Here is a 21,097-nt window from a genome sequence, read left to right on the forward strand (position 1 = left end):
CACGTTATACTGGAAGTGATCACTACACATAACACAATAACAGTGACCCTGCACGTTATACTGGAAGTGATCACTACACATAACACAATAACAGTGATCCTGCACGTTATACTGGAAGTGATCCCTACACATAACACAATAACAGTGATCCTGCACGTTATACTGGAAGTGATCCCTACACATAACACAATAACAGTGACCCTGCACATTATACTGGAAGTGATCCCTACACATAACACAATAACAGTGACCCTGCACATTATACTGTCCTAATTAATGGGGTTGAGCTAATGCAGAATGCTGTTTATGGTCTGTAAATGTCTCTGTTCTAGGTGGTTCCTCATTTGCAAGTAAGCCGACAACTCCTACAGGTAGTAGCGGGGGATTCCCTCCTGTGGGGTCACCACAGAAGCCATCCCCGCAGCACGTGGGAGGGGCCAATTGGCAGCCGAACGCAGGTTACGCCTGGCAGCCGCATTCCAAACCGCAGCAAAACGTCCCACACTCGTCACCACAAAACAGGCCCAACTACAACATCAGCTTCTCTCCTGCCAACAGCGGACAGAACGAGAAAGGGAAAAACGCGGCCGCTCCTGGTGAGTGATACCGTTTTCCCGAATAGTAAAGGCTACTGGCGCCTTCATGTGATCGGTGCCGAATGTGTCATTTTCCTGGGATGTGTTTCAAACAGTTCAAAGAGGTTTTAAAGGTTCCGAAATGGAAACGATTTTACACTGACCCGACTGATTGGATTGGTCCTATGCGAAGACGCCCATCACTGTATAAAGCCGCCCACTTCCCATGACATGCATCCGCAAGTCAGCTAAAACATCGGTAACATCGTGTAACATCGGAACCATTCGCACAGTTGTGGTTGACCTGACTGCCGCACAAACTGCTAAATTTCTTGTCACCATCTAGATCTCTGCCAGCGTATACAATCGCAGGGGCTTATTTATGCACGCCCCTGTAACAGCGTTCAAACGCACGGGCACCACCCCTCCACTCCACCCCCAAACAGTCACTTCCTGTCAATCACTATGAGATGGGACTGCGTGCTTGCTGCGATCACTTCCTGATCGTAGCGGCCTGTTCGCGCACGTGCATGTGCAGTACGCAAACATCGATCAGCTGCGTGCGAATGCAGCCTTGCGAACCAACCTGAATAAGGCCCTATGTTTGTCAGTCTTGTCTAATTGGAAGTTATAGTAGCCAATAGATACAGTTAACACACTCACCGCCTCGGGGCAATCAGTACAAGTGTACCTATTGGAGGCAGTGGGGCTGATTCAACGCAGATTCCCGATTATCGTTAATCAGCGCATGTGTAGGAACCGTCTTGCAGAACGGTTCCTGTGTGATCGCACGCAGTCCCTGCTATGCCTGTGCTTGATTGACAGGCAGAGGTATTTTCGGGGCAGTGCGGTGATGGCCGGCGTTCCTGGAAACGGGGGCGTGTTTTGCCCGTTTTCCGGGAGCGTCAAAGCCAGAGTCTGCGTACTCGGACGCAGTTTCCTGGCCTCGCAAGCCGGCCAGCCTGAGTTACCTGAGGCTTACCGATGGTCGCGATGGTTATGCCAGCCTGTAACCGTGGTCGCAGTGCTGGGATCGCAGATGCAGCAGGGGAGTGTCATACAGGGGGTGTCATACAGGGGGTGTCATACAGGGGGTATCATACACCTTTTGCCGCATTTGCATATTTGCACGGATGGAATTGCAGAGCTGCCTGTGGGCACTACTGAATTGCCCCCAATATATGAAATGAAAACCTTTAGCGGGGTGATATAAGATAAAGGGTTGGAGAGAACACATTTTAGGGGCAATCCTGGCTGTCAGGAGGGGCCCGCGCACATTTTACTACCGCAATCGGCCTTGAATTTTGCTCCAGCTTAGAGCTAGCAGTCTTCACGCTCATCCTGCACTTTTAATGGAACACAATTTTCCTTCATGTTGCACGTCGCAGGAAACGAACATTAGACACACAGATGCAGAGATGGTAGAGATATTATTGTACATACAGTGCAGTAAATTGCTCTACAATAATAACATGGAAAAAAGTTTGTTCTGGTCAGCACGAGCTGCGCGCCTTTACTGTACTAGGGCTACATTACAGCGCACTTTGGGTCTGGTTCAGCAGTTTACGATCTGCCGATGTCAAGCGTAGTGGAGCGATTTTTTTTTTTTTTTTTGCTACTGCTCCTGTGTCCCGATTGCGTCCGTGCAAAGTCGCGGTTGTAATTTCAGGCGCACGCAGGAAGAAGTGTATTAAAAATGTAATGACAGGGAGAGGGCTTAGAGCACGCACGAAGACGGCCTGTCTTATGAGGGTGTCTCCAGGCGCAGGCAGGTGACCACGATAGACCTTTCCCTCCTACATACCACCTCTCCAGGAGCGGGCGTGTGACCACCAATAGACCTTTCCCCCCTACAGGTATACATTCGGGAAGCCGGCAGTCTTAATACCGGCAGCCGGCTTCCCGACTGTCATATCCCGGTGAGGGTGAAATGCTGGGCGTCTAGATGTAGACACCTGACATTTCCCCAACGCCGGGCGCCGCGAGCGGACATCTGCTGGGGGGAGGGTTAGGTTTAGGGCACCCGGGGGGTACTTAGGGTTAGGCACCCCCCCGGGAGGGTTAGGGTTAGGCTAGGGGGAGGGAGGGTTAGGTTAGGCACCCCCCAGGGGAGGTTTAGGCAGCGGGGAAGGGGGGGTTATGGTTAGGCACTTAGAGGGGGGAATAGGGTTATGCATTTGGGGGGGAGGTTAGGGTTAGGCTTCCCTAAGGAGGGTTAGGGGGTTAGGTTAGTCAATGCTTACCTATCGACGATCGGGATTTCCAGCGCTGTCGGGCTTCTGCTGCCGGGAACTCTACTGTGGTCGGCCAGGCGCTGCCGGGAATCGAACTGCCGGCCATTTCATACCGATTCCCTCCTACATACCACCTCTCCAGGCGCAGGCGGGTGACCACCGATAGACTTTTCCCTCCTACATACTACCTCTCCAGGTGCAGGCGTGTGACCACCAATAGACCTTTCCCTCCTACATACCACCTATCTAGGCGCAGGCAGGTGACCACTGATAGACCTTTCCCTCCTACATACCACCTCTCTAGGCGCAGGCCGGTGTCCACCAATAGACCTTTCCCTCCTACATACCACCTCTCCAGGTGCAGGCGTGTGACCACCAATAGACCTTTCCCTCCTACATACCTCTTCTCCAGGTGCAGGCGTGTGACCACCAATAGACCTTTCCCTCCTACATAACACCTGTCTAAGCGCAGTTGGGTGCCAACCGATAGACCTCTCCCTCCTACATAACACCTATCTAAGCGCAGGCGGGTGACCACCGATAGACCTTTACCTCCTACATAACACCTATCTAGGCGCAGGCGGTGACCACCGATAGACCCCTTTCATTTTCTATGTGCTTTAACTGAACATTATGCTATAATGTCATTCTCTTGAAATGGATACTCGTATGTATTATAGACTACTTATTGTTAAGCAAACCAGTCTACACCCATGTCTGTCAGATGCCCCACTGATAAGGGGATGGGTACGGAAATCTGGCGGTCGGGATGCTGGCGGCCAAAATACCAACAGCGGTATCCCGACAGTCAGAATCCCGACAGAATTAGGTAAGTATCATAACCCTAACCATCCCCCTCACCCTAACCTACCCTTCCTGCAGCCTAACCCTATAAATCCCCACCCACAGCCTAACTCTCCCCCCCCCGCAGCCTATCACTAACTCTCCCCTCCCGCAGTCTAACCCTAACCATCCCCTCCCACAGCCTAACTCCCCCTCCCACAGCCTAACTCCCCCTCCGCAGCCTAACCCTAACTCTCCCCTCCCGCAGTCTAACCCTAACCATCCCCTCCCACAGCCTAACTCCCCCTCCCACAGCCTAACTCCCCCTCCCACAGCCTAACTCCCCCTCCGCAGCCTAACCCTAACCATCCCCTCCCGCAGTCTAACCCTAACCATCCCCTCCCACAGCCTAACTCCCCCTCCCACAACCTAACTCCCCCTCCGCAGCCTAACCCTAACTCTCCCCTCCCGCAGTCTAACCCTAACCATCCCCTCCCACAGCCTAACTCCCCCTCCCACAGCCTAACTCCCACTCCGCAGCCTATCCCAAACTCTCCCCTCCCGCAGTCTAACCCTAACCATCCCCTCCCACAGCCTAACTCCCCCTCCCACAGCCTAACTCCCCCTCCGCAGCCTAACCCTAACTCTCCCCTCCCGCAGCCTCACCCAAACCTACCTTTTCCGCAGCCTAACCCTAACCATCCCCACCCACTCCCTACCTCCCCCCCCCTCCCGCAGCCTATCCCTAACTCTCCCCTTCCGCAGTCTAACCCTAACCATCCCCTCCCACAGCCTAACTCCCCCTCCCACATCCTAACTCCTCCTCCGCAGCCTAACCCTAACTCTCCCCTCCCGCAGCCTCACCCAAACCTACTTTTCCCGCAGCCTAACCATCCCCTCCGACAGCCTAACTTTCCACCCCCCCCCCGCAGCCTAACCCTAACTTTTCCCTCCCGCAGTCTAAACCTAACCATCCCCTCCGCAGCCTAACCCTAACTCTCCCCTCCCGCAGCCTTACCCAAACCTACCTTTCTCGCAGTCTAAACCTAACCATCCCCTCCGAAGCCTAACCCTAACTCCCCCTCCGCAGCCTAACCCTAACTCTCCCCTCCCGCAGCCTTTCCCAAACCTACCTTTCCCGCAGTCTAAACCTAACCATCCCCTCCGAAGCCTAACCCTAACTCCCCCTCCGCAGCCTAACCCTAACTCTCCCCTCCCGCCGCCTAACCCTAAGTCTCCCTTCCCGCAGCCTAACCCTAACTCTCCCCCCCACAGCCTAACCCTAACTCTCCCCTCCCACCGCCTATCCCTAAGTATCCCTTCCCGCAGCCTAACTCCCCCCCGCAGCCTAACCCTAACCATTCCCTCCCACAGCCTCACTCCCCCTCCCCCGCAGCCTAACCCTAAGTCTCCCTTCCCGCAGCCTAACTCCGCCCCGCAGCCTACCCCTAACCATCCCCTCCCTGCAGCCTAACCTTAACTCTCCCCTCCCGTAGCCTAACCCTAACTCTCCCCTCCCGTAGCCTAACCCTATCCATCCCCTCCCACAGCCTCACTCCCCCTCCCTCGCAGCCTAACCTTAACCATCCCCTCCCTGCTGCCTAACCCTAACTCTCCCCTCCCGTAGCCTAACCCTATCCATCCCCTCCCACAGCCTCTCTCCCCCTCCCTCGCAGCCTAACCTTAACCATCCCCTCCCTGCTGCCTAACCCTAACTCTCCCCTCCCGTAGCCTAACCCTATCCATCCCCTCCCACAGCCTCACTCCCCCTCCCTCGCAGCCTAACCTTAACCATCCCCTCCCTGCAGCCTAACCCTAACTCTCCCCTCCCATAGCCTAACCCTATCCATCCCCTCCCACAACCTCTCTCCCTCGCAGCCTAACCCTCCCTGCAGCCTAACCCTAACTCTCCCCTCCCGTAGCCTAACCCTATCCATCCCCTCCCACAGCCTCTCTCCCTCGCAGCCTAACCCTAACTCTCCCCTCCCGTAGCCTAACCCTATCCATCCCCTCCCACAGCCTCACTCCCCCTCCCTCGCAGCCTAACTTTAACCATCCCCTCCCTGCAGCCTAACCCTAACTCTCCCCTCCCGTAGCCTAACCCTATTCATCCCCTCCCACAGCCTCACTCCCCCTCCCTCGCAGCCTAACCCTAACCATCTCCTCCCTGCAGCCTAACCCTAACTCTCCCCTCCCGTAGCCTAACCCTATCCATCCCCTCCCACAGCCTCTCTCCCTCGCAGCCTAACCCTAACCATCCCCTCCCTGCTGCCTAACCCTAACTCTCCCCTCCCATAGCCTAACCCTATTCATCCCCTCCCACAGCCTCACTCCCCCTCCCTCGCAGCCTAACCTTAACCATCCCCTCCCTGCAGCCTAACCCTAACTCTCCCCTCCCGTAGCCTAACCCTATCCATCCCCTCCCACAGCCTCACTCCCCCTCCCTCGCAGCCTAACCTTAACCATCCCCTTCCTGCAGCCTAACCCTAACTCTCCCCTCCCATAGCCTAACCCTATTCATCCCCTCCCACAGCCTCACTCCCCCTCCCTCGCAGCCTAAGCCTAACCATCTCCTCCCTGCAGCCTAACCCTAACTCTCCCCTCCCGTAGCCTAACCCTATCCATCCCCTCCCACAGCCTCTCTCCCTCGCAGCCTAACCCTAACCATCCCCTCCCTGCTGCCTAACCCTAACTCAACCTTTCCATAGCCTAACCCTATTCATCCCCTCCCACAGCCTCACTCCCCCTCCCTCGCAGCCTAACCCTAACCATCCCCTCCCTGCAGCCTAACCCTAACTCTCCCCTCCCGTAGCCTAACCCTATTCATCCCCTCCCACAGCCTAACTGTTCGACCTCCCCCGCAGCCTAACCCTAACTCTCCCCTCCCGTAGCCTAACCCTATCCATCCCCTCACACAGCCTCTCTCCCTCGCAGCCTAACCTTAACCATCCCCTCCCTGCAGCCTAACCCTAACTCTCCCCTCCCGTAGCCTAACCCTATCCATCCCCTCACACAGCCTCTCTCCCTCGCAGCCTAACCCTAACCATCTCCTCCCTGCAGCCTAACCCTAACTCTCCCCTCCCGTAGCCTAACCCTATCCATCCCCTCCCACAGCCTCTCTCCCTCGCAGCCTAACCCTAACCATCCCCTCCCTGCAGCCTAACCCTAACTCTCCCCTCCCGTAGCCTAACCCTATCCATCCCCTCCCACAGCCTCACTCCCCCTCCCTCGCAGCCTAACCCTAACCATCTCCTCCCTTCTAACCCTAACTCTCCCCTCCCGTAGCCTAACCCTATCCATCCCCTCCCACAGCCTCTCTCCCTCGCAGCCTAACCCTAACCATCCCCTCCCTGCAGCCTAACCCTAACTCTCCCCTCCCGTAGCCTAACCCTATCCATCCCCTCCCACAGCCTCACTCCCCCTCCCTCGCAGCCTAACCCTAACCATCTCCTCCCTGCAGCCTAACCCTAACTCTCCCCTCCCGTAGCCTAACCCTATCCATCCCCTCACACAGCCTCTCTCCCTCGCAGCCTAACCCTAACCATCCCCTCCCACAGCCTAACCCTAACTCTCCCCTCCCGTAGCCTAACTCTATCCATCCCCTCCCACAGCCTAACTGTTCGACCTCCCCCGCAGCCTAACCCTAACTCTCCCCTCCCTGCAGCCTAACCCTAAGTCTCCCTTCCCACAGCCTAACCCTAACTACATCCCTTTATAAGTAACTGTACTACTTTAATAATGCATGTCTACATATTTCAATGAACATTTGAAGAATAATAACATAACCATTGACCCTATTTATAAGAGAGAGTTTTCCTTAAGCCCCAAACTATAAGTTGCCGTATGAAGAAAGCTTCTGCATAGAAATCTATAAGTACAATGGGCTGGAAGAAACTATGTAGCAGATGAGTTGTGATAACTTATTACTCTGTTGTTTAAGACCCCAAACAGAAGGTTCCACTCAACAATTTCGAAGACTTGCTCTCTAGTCAGGGGTTTAACGCCCACAAGGAGAGACGGGGACCTAAAACTATCGCCGAAATGAGGAAGGAAGAGATGTCGAAAGAGATGGACCCGGAGAAACTAAAGGTGAGATAATGGCTTCACAGATGTTTGGCATTAGGAGCTGGGGGCTCGTTCTGCAGATTAGGCTCTAAATTCCCAGTGGTTCCATTGTTTTGTGTATTTTAACTGCTATGAAAAATAACTATTAGAGAATCCACAATGGAATAAATTACCTCTATAGCGTAATTGAAGCATTATGGGTTATTTGGAGTAACACTTGCGCTCTAAGGTTGAAAACGAGAGGGCTGCAATTCGGAGAGCTTTGTCCCTTCCTCTAAAAGTAAGATCAAGGGGTGGTGCCAAGAAGTACTTGGTCGAATGTGCTCAACCCTTTAGGGGGGTTGGGCGCATTCGACCAAGTACTTCTTGGCACCACCCCCTAATTAAAGCATTATTTCACCTCTGGGGGGTAGAAATGGGAATAACATGTTCAAAGCCTCCAGACCCCCTAAACCATTTATGCTAAAACTTTATACAACTGGACCCCTAATGACCTCATTTAGAGTTAGGGGCAAGTCCAGCTAATACAGTACAAAAAGGCAGATGCATGTCTGTGTATATAGTATATATGCAGGGAATATACTGCCTACCTTTATATACAGAGCAAACACATACTGGGCAGCTTTATTTTTACATGGCGATTTAGAGTTGAGCTAGGATGCCAGAGGCATTATGAGGCAGGGGATGGCCAGTGTGCCAATGTCTATTAGCAGTTGGGATGCCGATGCTTACATTACTGGCGCCAGAATACCGACGCCGGTCAGAATCCAGCCGGGATGCCGAAGGTAAGTAGCAGGGTTTGGGAAAGGTAAGTAGCATGGTTTGGGGGCTTAAGAAAACTATCTTAGGGTTATGCACTAAGGGAGGAGGATTAGATTTAGGGTGCAGGGAGGGGGAGGTTAGGCTCAGGCATTAGGGGGTGGGTGGGTTATGGTTAGGCACCAAAGAGGGAGAGCTAAGGTTAGGGTAGGGAGAGAGGGATGGTTATCATACCGACCAACAAGTGTCGGTATGTTAACCCTGTCGGGATCCCGTCGTCTGGATTCTGACCGCCAAGATCCCGACTGTCAGCATTACATACCGATTCGCCCCTGAAATATGGTGCCGGCATTCTGTCACTCCAGCACTATCTTTGTAAATATGGTATCAACACCAAATTTCTGACGATTTCTTCTGAAATATGGCAAAGTAACCAAGCGGGTGGCCAGCAATGGGTGAAGGGTGTGACTCAGGAGCCCGTGTACACGGCACACCCTGCACCTAATATTCCACTGTAGAATGCATGGGTTCCTTCCAGGGTGCAATATAATCAGCCCGCCATTGGCATGGGACCCCAAAGGTGTCAGGTTGTGCCTTATATGATTCTGTAGTGCTTTAAATATCATTGTATTATAACTATGTGCTCAGTGTTTCCTGTCTAGAGGGGGTATTCTAGCGTGCAGCGATCCTTTCTGTCCCAATGCTTCCTGTACATCAAGGAATCCAATAAATAGTTCAATAAGCCCGAACAGTCACAATGGTGTGGTGACCCCATCAATGTTTATAGGGACCCCATATGTCCCGATTTTTCTAGAACAGTCCCTTTGTTTAAGCTTTAACTCACAATACTTGTTTGCTTAAATGAAAAGAACAAGTACGTATAGGTTATTGTAAGTACCGTATCTTATTTGGGACCTAAAAGGAAGCATGGGGGTGGTCAGGAGTTTATTGCCTGAGCACACCAATGGTCCCATGGGGATGTTCCGGTTATTCATTTGAAAATGAGGGGAGCTCTTCTTCTCCTGTCATTTAGTACAAAGAGTTCACTGACAAAGTGTAAAGGTGCCGTATGGTGCAATTCAGATAATGAAAGCAAATGAATGTGTTTTTGGGAGTTGCGAGTTACTGCCCTTAGTTAGTAAATAGCCCCCAGTCTGTAGATTAGGGAAGGTAATGAAACCCTTCCAAGCATTAGGATGTATGATTTCAGGAGCAGCAACAATGGCTAACACTATAAAGGGCTATCTGGATCAGGAGTGAGACTTAATGTTGGTTGATGGATGCATTGCATTTGCTTTGCAGATTTTAGATTGGATTGAAGGCAAAGAGAGGAACATCCGAGCTTTGCTCTCTACAATGCATACCGTGCTTTGGGCAGGGGAAACAAAGTGGAAACCGGTCAGCATGGCAGATCTGGTCACCCCAGAACAAGTTAAAAAAGTGTACCGGAAAGCTGTGCTAGTGGTTCACCCGGACAAAGTGAGTACAAAATTCTGCATGTTACACGTTACACCTCGGATGGCTCTGCAAGTTATACCTTACACCTAGTATGGCTCTGCATATTACACTTAACACCTAGGATGGCTCTGCAAGTTATACTTTACACCTAGTATGACTCTGCATATTACACTTTACACCTAGTAAGGCTCTGTATATTACACTTCACACCTAGTATGGCTCTGTATATTACACTTTACACCTAGTATGGCTCTGTATATTACACTTTACACCTAGTATGGCTCTGTATATTATACTTTACACCTAGCATGGCTCTGTATATTATACTTTACACCTAGCATGGCTCTGCATATTTCTCATTATACCAAGTATGACTCTGCATATTACACTTTACAAATAGGATGGCACTGCAAGTTATACTTTACACCTAGGATGGCTCTGTATATTACATTTTACACCTAGTATGGCTCTGTATATTACACTTTACACCTAGTATGGCTCTGCATATTACACTTTACACCTAGTATGGCTCTTCAAGTTATACTTTACACCTAGCATGGCTCTGCATATTACTCATTTTACCAAGTATGACTCTGCATATTTCACTTCACACCTAGGATGGCACTGCAAGTTATACTTTACACCTAGCATGGCTCTGCATATTACATTTTACACCTAGCATGGCTCTGTATATTATACTTTACACCTAGTATGGCTCTGTATATTACTCATTTTACCAAGTATGACTCTGCATATTTCACTTTACACCTAGGATGGCACTGCAAGTTATACTTTACACCTAGCATGTCTCTGCATATTACATTTTACACCTAGCATGGCTCTGTATATTATACTTTACACCTAGTATGGCTCTGTATATTACACTTTACACCTAGGATGGCACTGCAAGTTATACTTTTCACCTAGGATCGCTTTGCATTTTACACCTAGCATGGCTCTGTATATTACACTTTACACCTAGTATGGCTCTGTATATTACACTTTACACTTAGTATGGCTTTGCATATTACTCATTACACTTAGTATAAATCTGCATTTTACACTTTACATCTAGGATGGCTCTGCAAGTTATATTTTATACCTAGGATGGCTCTACATATAACACTTTATATTTAGTATGGCTCTGCATACTACACTTTACACCTAGTATGGCTCTGCATATTATACTTTACACCTAGTATGGCTCTACATATTATACTTTACACCTAGTATGGCTCTGCATATTATACTTTACACCTAGGATGGCTCAGCACATTATAATTTACAACTAGGATGGCTCAGCACATTATAATTTACAACTAGGATGGCTCTGCAAGTCATACGTTATAACTATTATGGCTCTGCTTATTATACATTACAACTAGTATGGCTCTGCAAGTTATACTTTACACCTATTATGGCTCTTCATATTATACTTTACACGTAGCATGGCTCTGCAAATTACACTTTACACCTAGTTTGGCTCTGCACATTATACGTATATATATGTAGTTAAGAAAACATGTGGAGGGAGTGTCTTTTTTATGCAATGGGCTCTATATAATGTGGTTGTGGCTGGCAAGTCCACTGTTCACATGATAGCGGTCACATGATATTAGGAGTCTTAGCGGGTGGTGTATAATGGTTTTCTTTAAAGTCCCCCTGTGTCACCTAAACACAATGAAAGCCGCTGTGGCGTCTGCTATTTAAATATTCATTAGAACACTGACAATCCATCAGTGATGTCACTTGTTGCAAGCATACTGCATAGGTTGCCTTCTCAGTGATGTCACTGCTGGTGAAGACTTCCTGCCTCTGCCGTTGTAATAATGTTGCTATGTTTATATTACAGGCCACCGGCCAGCCCTATGAGCAATATGCAAAGATGATTTTTATGGAGCTCAATGACGCCTGGTCGGAATTTGAAAATCAAGGACAGAAACCATTATATTAAGCTACTCCAGTCTGCAAATCCCGCCCGTAGCTTCCATCTAGTATAAGATTCATCCATGAATGTGACTGACCTTTGTTTATCGTCATACACCCGTGTCCAGTCTCATTACCGTCTCATTACGTCAGGGGAAGAATGACATCCGTCACGTAGAAATTTCCTCTAGAGAGTGAGCATTTTACCTTCCGCTCATCGCAGTAAATATCGGCGTCTTATTCTCCCCTGCTGATGATTTATTTATTTATATATTTATTAATTTATTTATATGTAGGTTTAAATTAAAAATCCTCTGGAGTTGAAACATTTAACTTAAACACAACTAACCCCCCCCCCCCCCCTCATTTCCATTGAATGTGCCTGGTGTTTTTGCTTTTTTTTTGTTATTTTTTTATTTCTGAGAAACCCTGACATATCCAATATCAAAAACTGCATGTTTTACAGCTTCCTGTGGGAAGATATTTTGTGTTACACGCTTAGCTTCCTTCAGGATCTTGTAGAAAGTACCGTACCCTACTGACGGCGTACTCGGGAAAAGGGCAGCAACACTCTTCTCCTAAAACGTTAGTTTTAAAACGGCAATAGGAATGGATGCAAAGCCAGGTTTATTTAGAATTCATTCCGATTGCCGTTTTAAAACTATCTGTCAAAGCCACCCATTCTTGGCAGCTTTGGCAAACCGCCCGTAAGTAAATCTACCCCAAGGTGTGAGAACTACAATATATATCTGTGTCACTGTTACAAGATGCTCTTTCATATAGGAGTAACATAAATATGAGCTTTAATTCTGCAAAGCGCAGGGAATCTGAAGGGCGTTAATCAAGTTCTGTCAGTGTATCGGTTTACATAAAGTGTACAGATATCGCTACATCATTGCATTGTATTGTTTCTATTACGTAATATGATCATTGGCCCTCATTCAGAGCCGCTCGTTAGCGGCAGTACGCTCGTTCCGAGCGATGTTTGCACATCTGCGCATGCGTACGCTTTTTAGTACGCATGCGCGAACCAGTCAGTGCGGCCGAAAATCGTTTGTTCGCTATATAGCGAGTGCCTGCTATTTTGAGTGACAGAATGAGGCGTATGTGGGTTGTAACAGGGGAAGGTGCTTGAAAATGGGGAGTGGAGATCAGAACGCAGGCGTGCTTAAAGGTCAAAACGGGCGTTTTATGGGTGTGTATATTTAAAACAGCAGCGTCATTGACCACGTCACTGGGTTATTTTAGAGCCAGAACTGCTCGCAAATTTGTGGTAGCAAACACCAACCACAAGAATAGCGAGCAGTTCATACCCTTGTCGATGTACTCGATTAATCTAATAAATAGCGGACATGACGTATGGTGCGAGCGGCCAGGGGGCGTTTTTAACAAATAAACGAGCGTATGTTTTGCTCGTTCGTTCAGACTTAGAGGTGTGAACAGACTGCAATGTGCGTACGGATCATTTGAATAGCCACCCCTTGTTTTTGAACGAACGACCGCAAATAGCGAACGGCTCTGAATGAGGCCCATTGTCCTATAGTATAATACTGAGATAAGTATCTGCTCAATAACTAAATTTTTATTTTTTTTTTTAAATATGAAAACAGCCAACACCCTGAGTTGCGTCTATCCCTAAGGGCTATTTCAGCCACACCGGTTTTGACCGGCCGGCAAAAAAACAGGCGTTTTTTTGCCGTGTACTAATTTTAGTGAACTATGTAAATATATGGGACCTGTCAGACGGCACGGACACAACGCGGTCACTGTGTTACAGCCGGGAATATCCGCTGACAAGGGCGGCTGCCGTCCACGGTTTCAGTGTTCAAGATTGGAAAAAAATTCATACACGCGGCAAAAGCATCACACACAGCACAAAACCATTGTATGTGAAAGGGACATATCCACAGGATAAAAAACACCCTTTTTCTGCCGGCCACTCAAAACTGGTGTGTGTGAAATCGCCCTATGAACGCTGAAATTGATTTACCAACATGGTAACATTGACAGCAACCAGCAAAAAGCTTTGACCTATCCAGTGCATATTACAGGAGTGTGGAAATTAAATGTAGGAAGAAAGAAATTGTACTATAACTCAAGTTCCGCATGGAAGACTAGCCTGTAAACCAGTGGTCTTCAACTTTAATTCAGGTGTGAGCTACTTCAGAAAAATTAAACCTGAAGAGCTGCTAAAATTGTAGAAAAAAAAAATCTGAAGGTAATTTAATGAAAAAAAAAATGTTTCATAAAAAGTAACAATGCATTTAATTATTATAGTGATATTGTTGCAGTTTGTAAATTAAAGTTAAGCACAGGCACATTTCACTGTTAATTGCTGTCTCCAAGGAGGTACGTGCAGTAGAGGAGCAAAAGATATTAGCAAGGCTGCTGTGTGATTTTCCAGCAGGGCTGGGTGGAAGTCACTCGCTCCGCCGTAGCGTAGACACCATGGGTGGAACTACGGGGAAGCACGTCAGGTGATTGCTGTAGAGGCTGTGGCAATCACCTGACGTGCTTTCCTGTGGCTCCACCAATGGAGTTGATGCCACGGTGGAGCACACGACAGAGGTCACTTCCTCCTAGTTGACTCAGCAGTACTGCAGCTAGGTGAGCTATCAAATTGAAGACTGCGAGCTACCAGTAGCTCACGAGCTACAGGTTGGAGACCACTGCTGTAAACTAACAGCAACTGATTGGTTGGTACTTTATCTTCGTCTACTTTATCTCTCTCAAATGCTTAGTACATAGACCCCACAGCCTGTAAACTGACAGTTAAGAACTGATTGGTTGGAACTCTATCACCCTCCACTTTCTCTCTCTCCAACACTTAGGGAGTCATTCAGACCCACTCGCGAGCGGCAGTACGCTCGCAAGTGGGTCGATGTTCCCCACTGCGCATGCGCACGACGGAGGGAGCTCCGTCATGCGCATGCGCGAGACCCGGGGAGCGACGGGCTTTCCATCGCTCCAGGTCTCGCACCAATCATCATCGACAGCACGCCCCCTTTGGTGGGCGTGCCGGGGGCGTGGGGCCAGACGGAGGCGTTCCCATGGGAACGCCTACCGTCTGAAGCCGGCCCCACTGACATCACTAGTGATGTCAGTGGGAGTGATTTTGACTCTGATCACTCTAGGGCTTGTGGCAGGGAGACCCTACCGCAGGGTCTCCGTCGCAAAATCACTCTAGGGCTTGTGGCAGGAAGACCCTACCGCAGGGTCTCCGTCGCAAGTCCGATGGTCGCGATGGTAAAGACCATCGCGACCATCTTTTTGGCCGCTCGCATATGCTGTGAGTGGTCACCCACAGCTATGTGAGCAGCCAGGAGGCCGCTCCATTTTCATGGAGGAGGGCCCTGATTCAGAGCGAGCGCTCTGGTCAGAACGTCCGGCTCTGAATCAGGCCCTTAGTACATAGACCCCTAAGTAAGGATTGGGTTTTGATTGAGTGGTTATGATGCTGGTTGACGAATTGATGGCTGAGAGTTGTAGTGCATGGAAAGCATCCAGAAAAGGGATAGGTTACCAGAGTTGTCCCCTTTAATACACATTTGGTGAGATTACTACTGGTATGGAAGGGAAAGTAAGACTGGTATGGAAGGGAAAGTAAGCCTGGTATGGAAGGGAATGTAAGACTGGTATGGAAGGGAAAGTAAGAGGGAAAGTAAGCCTGGTATGGAAGAGAACGTAAGACTGGTATGGAAGGGAAAGTAAGCCTGGTAGGGAAGGGAAAGTAAGACTGGTAGGGAAGGGAAAGTAAGCCTGGTATGGAAGGGAAAGTAAGACTGGTAGGGAAGGGAAAGTAAGACTGGTGTGGAAGGAAAAGTAGGACTGGTATGGAAGGGAAAGTAGGACTGGTATGGAATGGAAAGTAAGACTGGTATGGAAGGGAAAGTAAGACTGGTATGGAAGGGAAAGAAAGACTGGTATGGAAGGCAAAGTAAGCCTGGTATGGAAGGGAAAGTAAGACTGGTAGGGAAGGGAAAGTAAGCCTGGTATGGAAGGGAAAGTAAGCCTGGTATGGAAGGGAAAGTAAGACTGGTATGGAAGGGAACGTAAGACTGGTAGGGAAGGGAACGTAAGACTGGTATGGAAGGGAACGTAAGACTGGTAGGGAAGGGAACGTAAGACTGGTAGGGAAGGAAAAGTAAGCCTGGTATGGAAAGGAAAGTAAGACTGGAATGGAAGGGAAAGTAAGCCTGGTAGGGAAGGGAAAGTAAGACTGGTATGGAAGGGAAAGTAAGACTGGTAGGGAAGGGAAAGTAAGACTATTAGGGAAGGGAAAGTAAGCCTGGTATGGAAAGGAAAGAAAGACTGGTATGGAAGGCAAAGTAAGCCTGGTATGGAAGGGAAAGTAAGACTGGTAGGGAAGGGAAAGTAAGCCTGGTATGGAAGGGAAAGTAAGCCTGGTATGGAAGGAAAAGTAGAACTGGGAGGGAAGGCAAAGTAAGCCTGGTATGGAAGGGAACGTAAGACTGGTATGGAAGGGAACGTAAGACTGGTATGGAAGGGAAAGTAAGCCTGGTATGGAAGGGAACGTAAGACTCGTATGGAAGGGAAAGTAAGACTGGTATGGAAGGGAACGTAAGACTGGTAGGGAAGGGAACGTAAGACTGGTATGGAAAGGAAAGTAAGACGGGTATGGAAGGGAAAGTAAGCCTGGTATGGAAAGGAAAGTAAGACGGGTATGGAAGGGAAAGTAAGCCTGGTAGGGAAGGGAAAGTAAGACTGATATGGAAAGGAAAGTAAGACTGGTATGGAAGGGAAAGTAAGCCTGGTATGGAAAGGAAAGTAAGACTGGTATGGAAGGGAAAGTAAGCCTGGTAGGGAAGGGAAAGTAAGACTGGTAAGGAAGGGAAAGTAAGACTGGTAGGGAAGGGAAAGTAAGCCTGGTATGGAAAGGAAAGTAAGACTGGTAGGGAAGGGAAAGCAAGCCTGGTAGGGAAGGGAAAGTAAGCCTGGTATTGACGGGAAGGTAAGCCTGGTATGGAAGGGAAAGTAAGACTGGTAGGGAAGGGAAAGTAAGCCTGGTATGGACGGGAAGGTAAGCCTGGTATGGAAGGGAAAGTGTAAGCCTGGTATGGAAGGGAAAGTAAGACTGGTAGGAGGTTGACCAAAAAGTGTTGCAAATACAGTTCAAAGACAATGAAAACAAAATGATGCACTTAGCCATCGCAGTGGCTAATTTATGCACGCCTCTGTAACGACGTTCAAAGGTACTGACATGCCTGTGTTTCCCCGACCCCCATCAACACCTCCAAACGGTCACTTCCTGTCAATCACTCTGCGATGCGTGGTCACTGCGATCGCAGTGGAGCCTTTGCACACGCGTACTGCAATGCATACGCATGCGCAGTACGCAACAAATGGCCGTCTGCATCCGTAATCACAAGAGCGATCCTTGCTGAATCAGGTCTATTGACAATTATCCACAGGTTGTGCTGTGCAATCTCTAAACTGCCCGTCGCTGTTCATTCCAAGAGCCGCGAGCATCCCCCGGGTAGCAGTTAATGCTTATTTCTGCTCACAGACTCTGGGGTTTAGCGGATTTAAACACAAGGCTGTCCTAGATCTGAAAAACCAGGGGTCATTAGAGTTGGTTAGGGCAGACTGCAGGCGCTGAGTGGGACTGACGTCACATTCCATATTTCCTGATGAAAGCAAATGTGAGCTGGCTGCTATGGGTTAAACACCCTATTGGGAGACGGGGAGAGGTGCTACTATATCAATCCCTGTATGTGGCACCTGCAAACCAGGCACATGGGGGAGGTTATTTATTAATCTGGTTGTGCACTAACCCAAATGAACTAGACAAACATTTGCTTTCATTATCGAACTTGCATTAGATTGGTCAAAGCTAATCTCTGCCTGGTCGCTGTGTGTTACTGTTCCCATGAACGCTCTCCTAATAACTGCTCTGAAACATCTCTTATTTTAAAATATATTTTTATTTATTTTTTTCATGAAGAGTATTCCCATTTCCGACAGTCGCTTAATAGTATGCTTATTACACACTACATAGACATCACAAACCTAAACATCCAAAAAGAACAGGATAGAAAAAAGCCGTTGGTGCGAACGCATCGGCAATTTTTTTGTTTAAGACAATCATTTTTGTTTACAGAAACGTTTTTGCATTCCCTTCTTTTTATGCTTTTATTTAACGAATACTCTACTTTATATCGATGCAATTGTTATAACTACTATAAAATGTTCAGTTGCCCTTTTTTATATAATAAAAACCAAAATAACAAAAACACAATACAAAATAGAACAAACAAAATAAAACGAAGCTAAATACAATAGGCCATGTATTATGACAGACATGAGCTTTTGAACAAACATTTGCTTCCTTGGAATGTGAATAAATATCCTGTGATTTGTTAATGGTTTATTTATGTTTGTAGATATTCTTGTGTGTTCTAGACCTATATAATAAAACAGCCTATCAATGTAATGTATTCTTTAATCTCACTTAGACTGCTAGCCCGGCATCATGGCTTTAGAATTGTGTAATAAAGTTTCTATTTCAACTCCTTGAAAAAACAAAACAAAAAACATTTACTCATCTCACAAAATAAAAATGTATCTGTTTTACCATTAAAAAACAACAACGACTTATTTTCATGCTTGTTTGTGGTTTAAAGAGATTAAACATACATTTCTTTTCTTACAAAAAAATAAAGGCTTCTTGTAGCGTTATTATATCATTACGCGGCTGGTAATTTTGTTTCCTTCAGACCACAGTAGAGGTGGGAGCTCCACAGATAAATAGTACAAAAAGGAAAAGATGTAAATAAATACAATAAAATAACAATGCAAAATATAAGACTTAACGTACTGTACAGAGGTTTATTTCTTGGGGAAAATATACCCTAAGGCATGGGTCTTCAACCTTTGGACCTCCAGGCATGCTGGGATGTGTAGTTCCACAGCAGCTGGAGGGCCAAAGGTTGAAGACCCCTGCCATAAGGGAATATGCTTGCTTTAAACAAGCCTACATCACCTTATCTGTGGTGCGTTTACTGTAGGAACCTCTGTTATTCGATGTTAGCCTGTTTCATAATAGGAATTTTAGGTATACAGAGTATCATATCTGTTAGCGCAGCTCTGTGCGTCAGATCCAAATAAGGGCCTCATTCAGTGCTGACCGCCGAATCAATTTTTGCCCAGTTTGCCCATTATGATTTGCGCAGGAGCCGTTCCGCAATGTCGGATGCCGTGCAGCTGCAGCAGTCGGGTGAGTGACAGTCGGTAGTCGCCTGGAGACGGGGAGGTGGAGTGTTGTAGAAAACTTGGGCGCAGTTTTACTGGCCCCGGCAGCGTGTTTTTGCCGGACATCCTGGGTAACTCGAGGGTTACTCAGATGTTCGATGGCCGCTAGATGTTCATGCAGTATATCGATGCTGAGTCTTTGGACGCAGAGGCCAGCAGTATTTTTATGCTAGATGCCCCCTGTGGATTTTGCGGATTTCAGTGCTGCTGCTGTGCACAAAGATGAACATTTACCGAACATCTTTGAATCAGCCCGTAAGTCCTTAGCGAGGAAGATGGGAAGTGATGAAGATGATGAATCTGGGTGAAGGTACGTTTTGTGCAGGAAATGTCCGAGGCAGAACAACAAACATAGGGCCTGATTCAGAGCCGTTCGCTATTTGCGGTCGTTCGTTCAAAAACAAGGGGTGGCTATTCAAATGATCCGTTCGCAAATTGCAGTCTGTTCACACCTCTAAGTCTGAACGAGCGAGCAAAACATACGCTCGTTTATTTGATAAAAACGCCCCCTGGCCGCACGCACCATACGTCATGTCCGCTATTTATTAGATTAATCGAGTACATCGTACAGCGTATGAACTGCTCGCTATTCTTGTGGTTGGTGTTTTCAACCGCTATTTTGCGAGCAGTTCTGAGTTAAAAAAAAACAAGTGACGTGGTCAATGACGCTGCTGTATTAATTATGCACTCCCTTAAAACGCCCGTTTTGACCTTTAAGCACGCCTGCATTCTGATCTCCACTCCCCGTTTTCAAGCACCTTCCCCTGTTACCACCCACATACGCCTCATTCTGTCACTCAAAATAGCAGGCACTCGCTATATTGCGTACAAATGATTTTCGGCCGCACTGACTGGTTCGCGCATGCGTACTAAAAACCGTATGCATGCGCAGATGTGCGAACATCGCTCGGAACGAGCGTACTGCCGCTAGCGAGTGGCTCTGAATGAGGGCCATAGGGATCTATTTACTAAACCTTGGATGGAAATAAAGGGCCTGATTCAGAGCCGCTCGTAAGCGGCCGCTTGTTCGTTCCGAGCGATGTTTGCACAACTGCGCATGCGTACGGATCGTAATACGCATGCGCGAACCAGTCAGTGCGGCCGAAAATCGTTTGTTTGCTAAATAGCGAATGCCTGCTATTTTGAGTGACAGGAGGAGGCATATGTGGGTGGTAACGGGAAGGTGCTTGAAAACGGGGAGTGGAGATCAGAACGCAGGCGTGCTTAAAGGTCAAAATGGGCGTTTTATGGGTGTGCATAATTAATACAGCAGCGTCATTGACCACGTCACTGGGTTATTTTATAGTCAGAACTGCTCGCAAGATTGTGGTAGGAAAAACCAACCACAAGAATAGCGAGCAGTTCATACGCTGGTCGATGTACTCAATTAATCTAATAAATAGCAGACATGACGTAAGATGCGAGCGGCCAGGGGTCGTAGTTTTCCAAAAAACGACCGCATGTTTGGTTCGCTCGTTCAGACCTAGAGGCGTGAACAGACCGCAAAGAGCGAACGGTTCATTTCAATAGCCACCCCTATTTTCTGAACGAGCGAGCGCAAATAGCGTCCGGCTCTGAATCAGGCCCAAAGTACCAGCCAATCAGCTCCTAACTAAGTTTTCAAACACAGCTTGTGACATGGCAGTTAGAAGCTGATAGGCTGGTACTTTATCTCTGTTCACTTTATCTCTTTCCAAAGCTTAGTAAATAGACTCCGCAGGCCCTTAATCAGCAGTGCACGCAGATGGTCAGGAAACTGCGCAGTCGCCTGTCCTGTACTGTACATGTGCAGTACGGTTCCTGCATTGCTGTTTGCGGTGGCAGCCTCCGTTTTCCCATCTCCGTCAGCTAACAGAGATTTCCTGGCCTCTTCCTCTCTGCAGCGGCGGTCTCCATGGGTCACTTAGCTGGCCGATGTTCCGCGCAGATTATCCGATGCTGCATTACCATAACTGTAAGGATGGAATCGCAGAACTGCTTGCGTGCTGCTTTGCAATTCCGTCTGAAGCTGAATCAGGCCCCTAG

At 48.2% G+C, this 21,097-nt stretch overlaps 1 protein-coding gene across 2 annotated transcripts in view; it reads left to right on the forward strand.

The window, feature by feature from the left end:
- Positions 1-18,431, forward strand: part of DNAJC6 (DnaJ heat shock protein family (Hsp40) member C6) — a 193,437-nt gene extending 175,006 nt beyond the window's left edge. For both annotated transcript variants that reach the window (XM_088442378.1, XM_088442377.1), the window contains exons 16-19: positions 333-596; positions 7,533-7,681; positions 9,719-9,895; positions 11,727-18,431. In XM_088442378.1, the coding sequence (XP_088298504.1) occupies positions 333-596; positions 7,533-7,681; positions 9,719-9,895; positions 11,727-11,828 (692 nt within the window). In that variant the 3' untranslated portion in view covers positions 11,829-18,431. The remainder of the gene's footprint in view (positions 1-332; positions 597-7,532; positions 7,682-9,718; positions 9,896-11,726) is intronic.
- The last annotated feature ends 2,666 nt before the right edge of the window (positions 18,432-21,097 follow it).

The sequence above is a fragment of the Taudactylus pleione genome, unplaced genomic scaffold (genome assembly GCF_031769625.1).
Source record: "Taudactylus pleione unplaced genomic scaffold, aTauple2 ptg000310l, whole genome shotgun sequence".
In the NCBI taxonomy this organism is placed as follows: domain Eukaryota; kingdom Metazoa; phylum Chordata; class Amphibia; order Anura; family Myobatrachidae; genus Taudactylus; species Taudactylus pleione.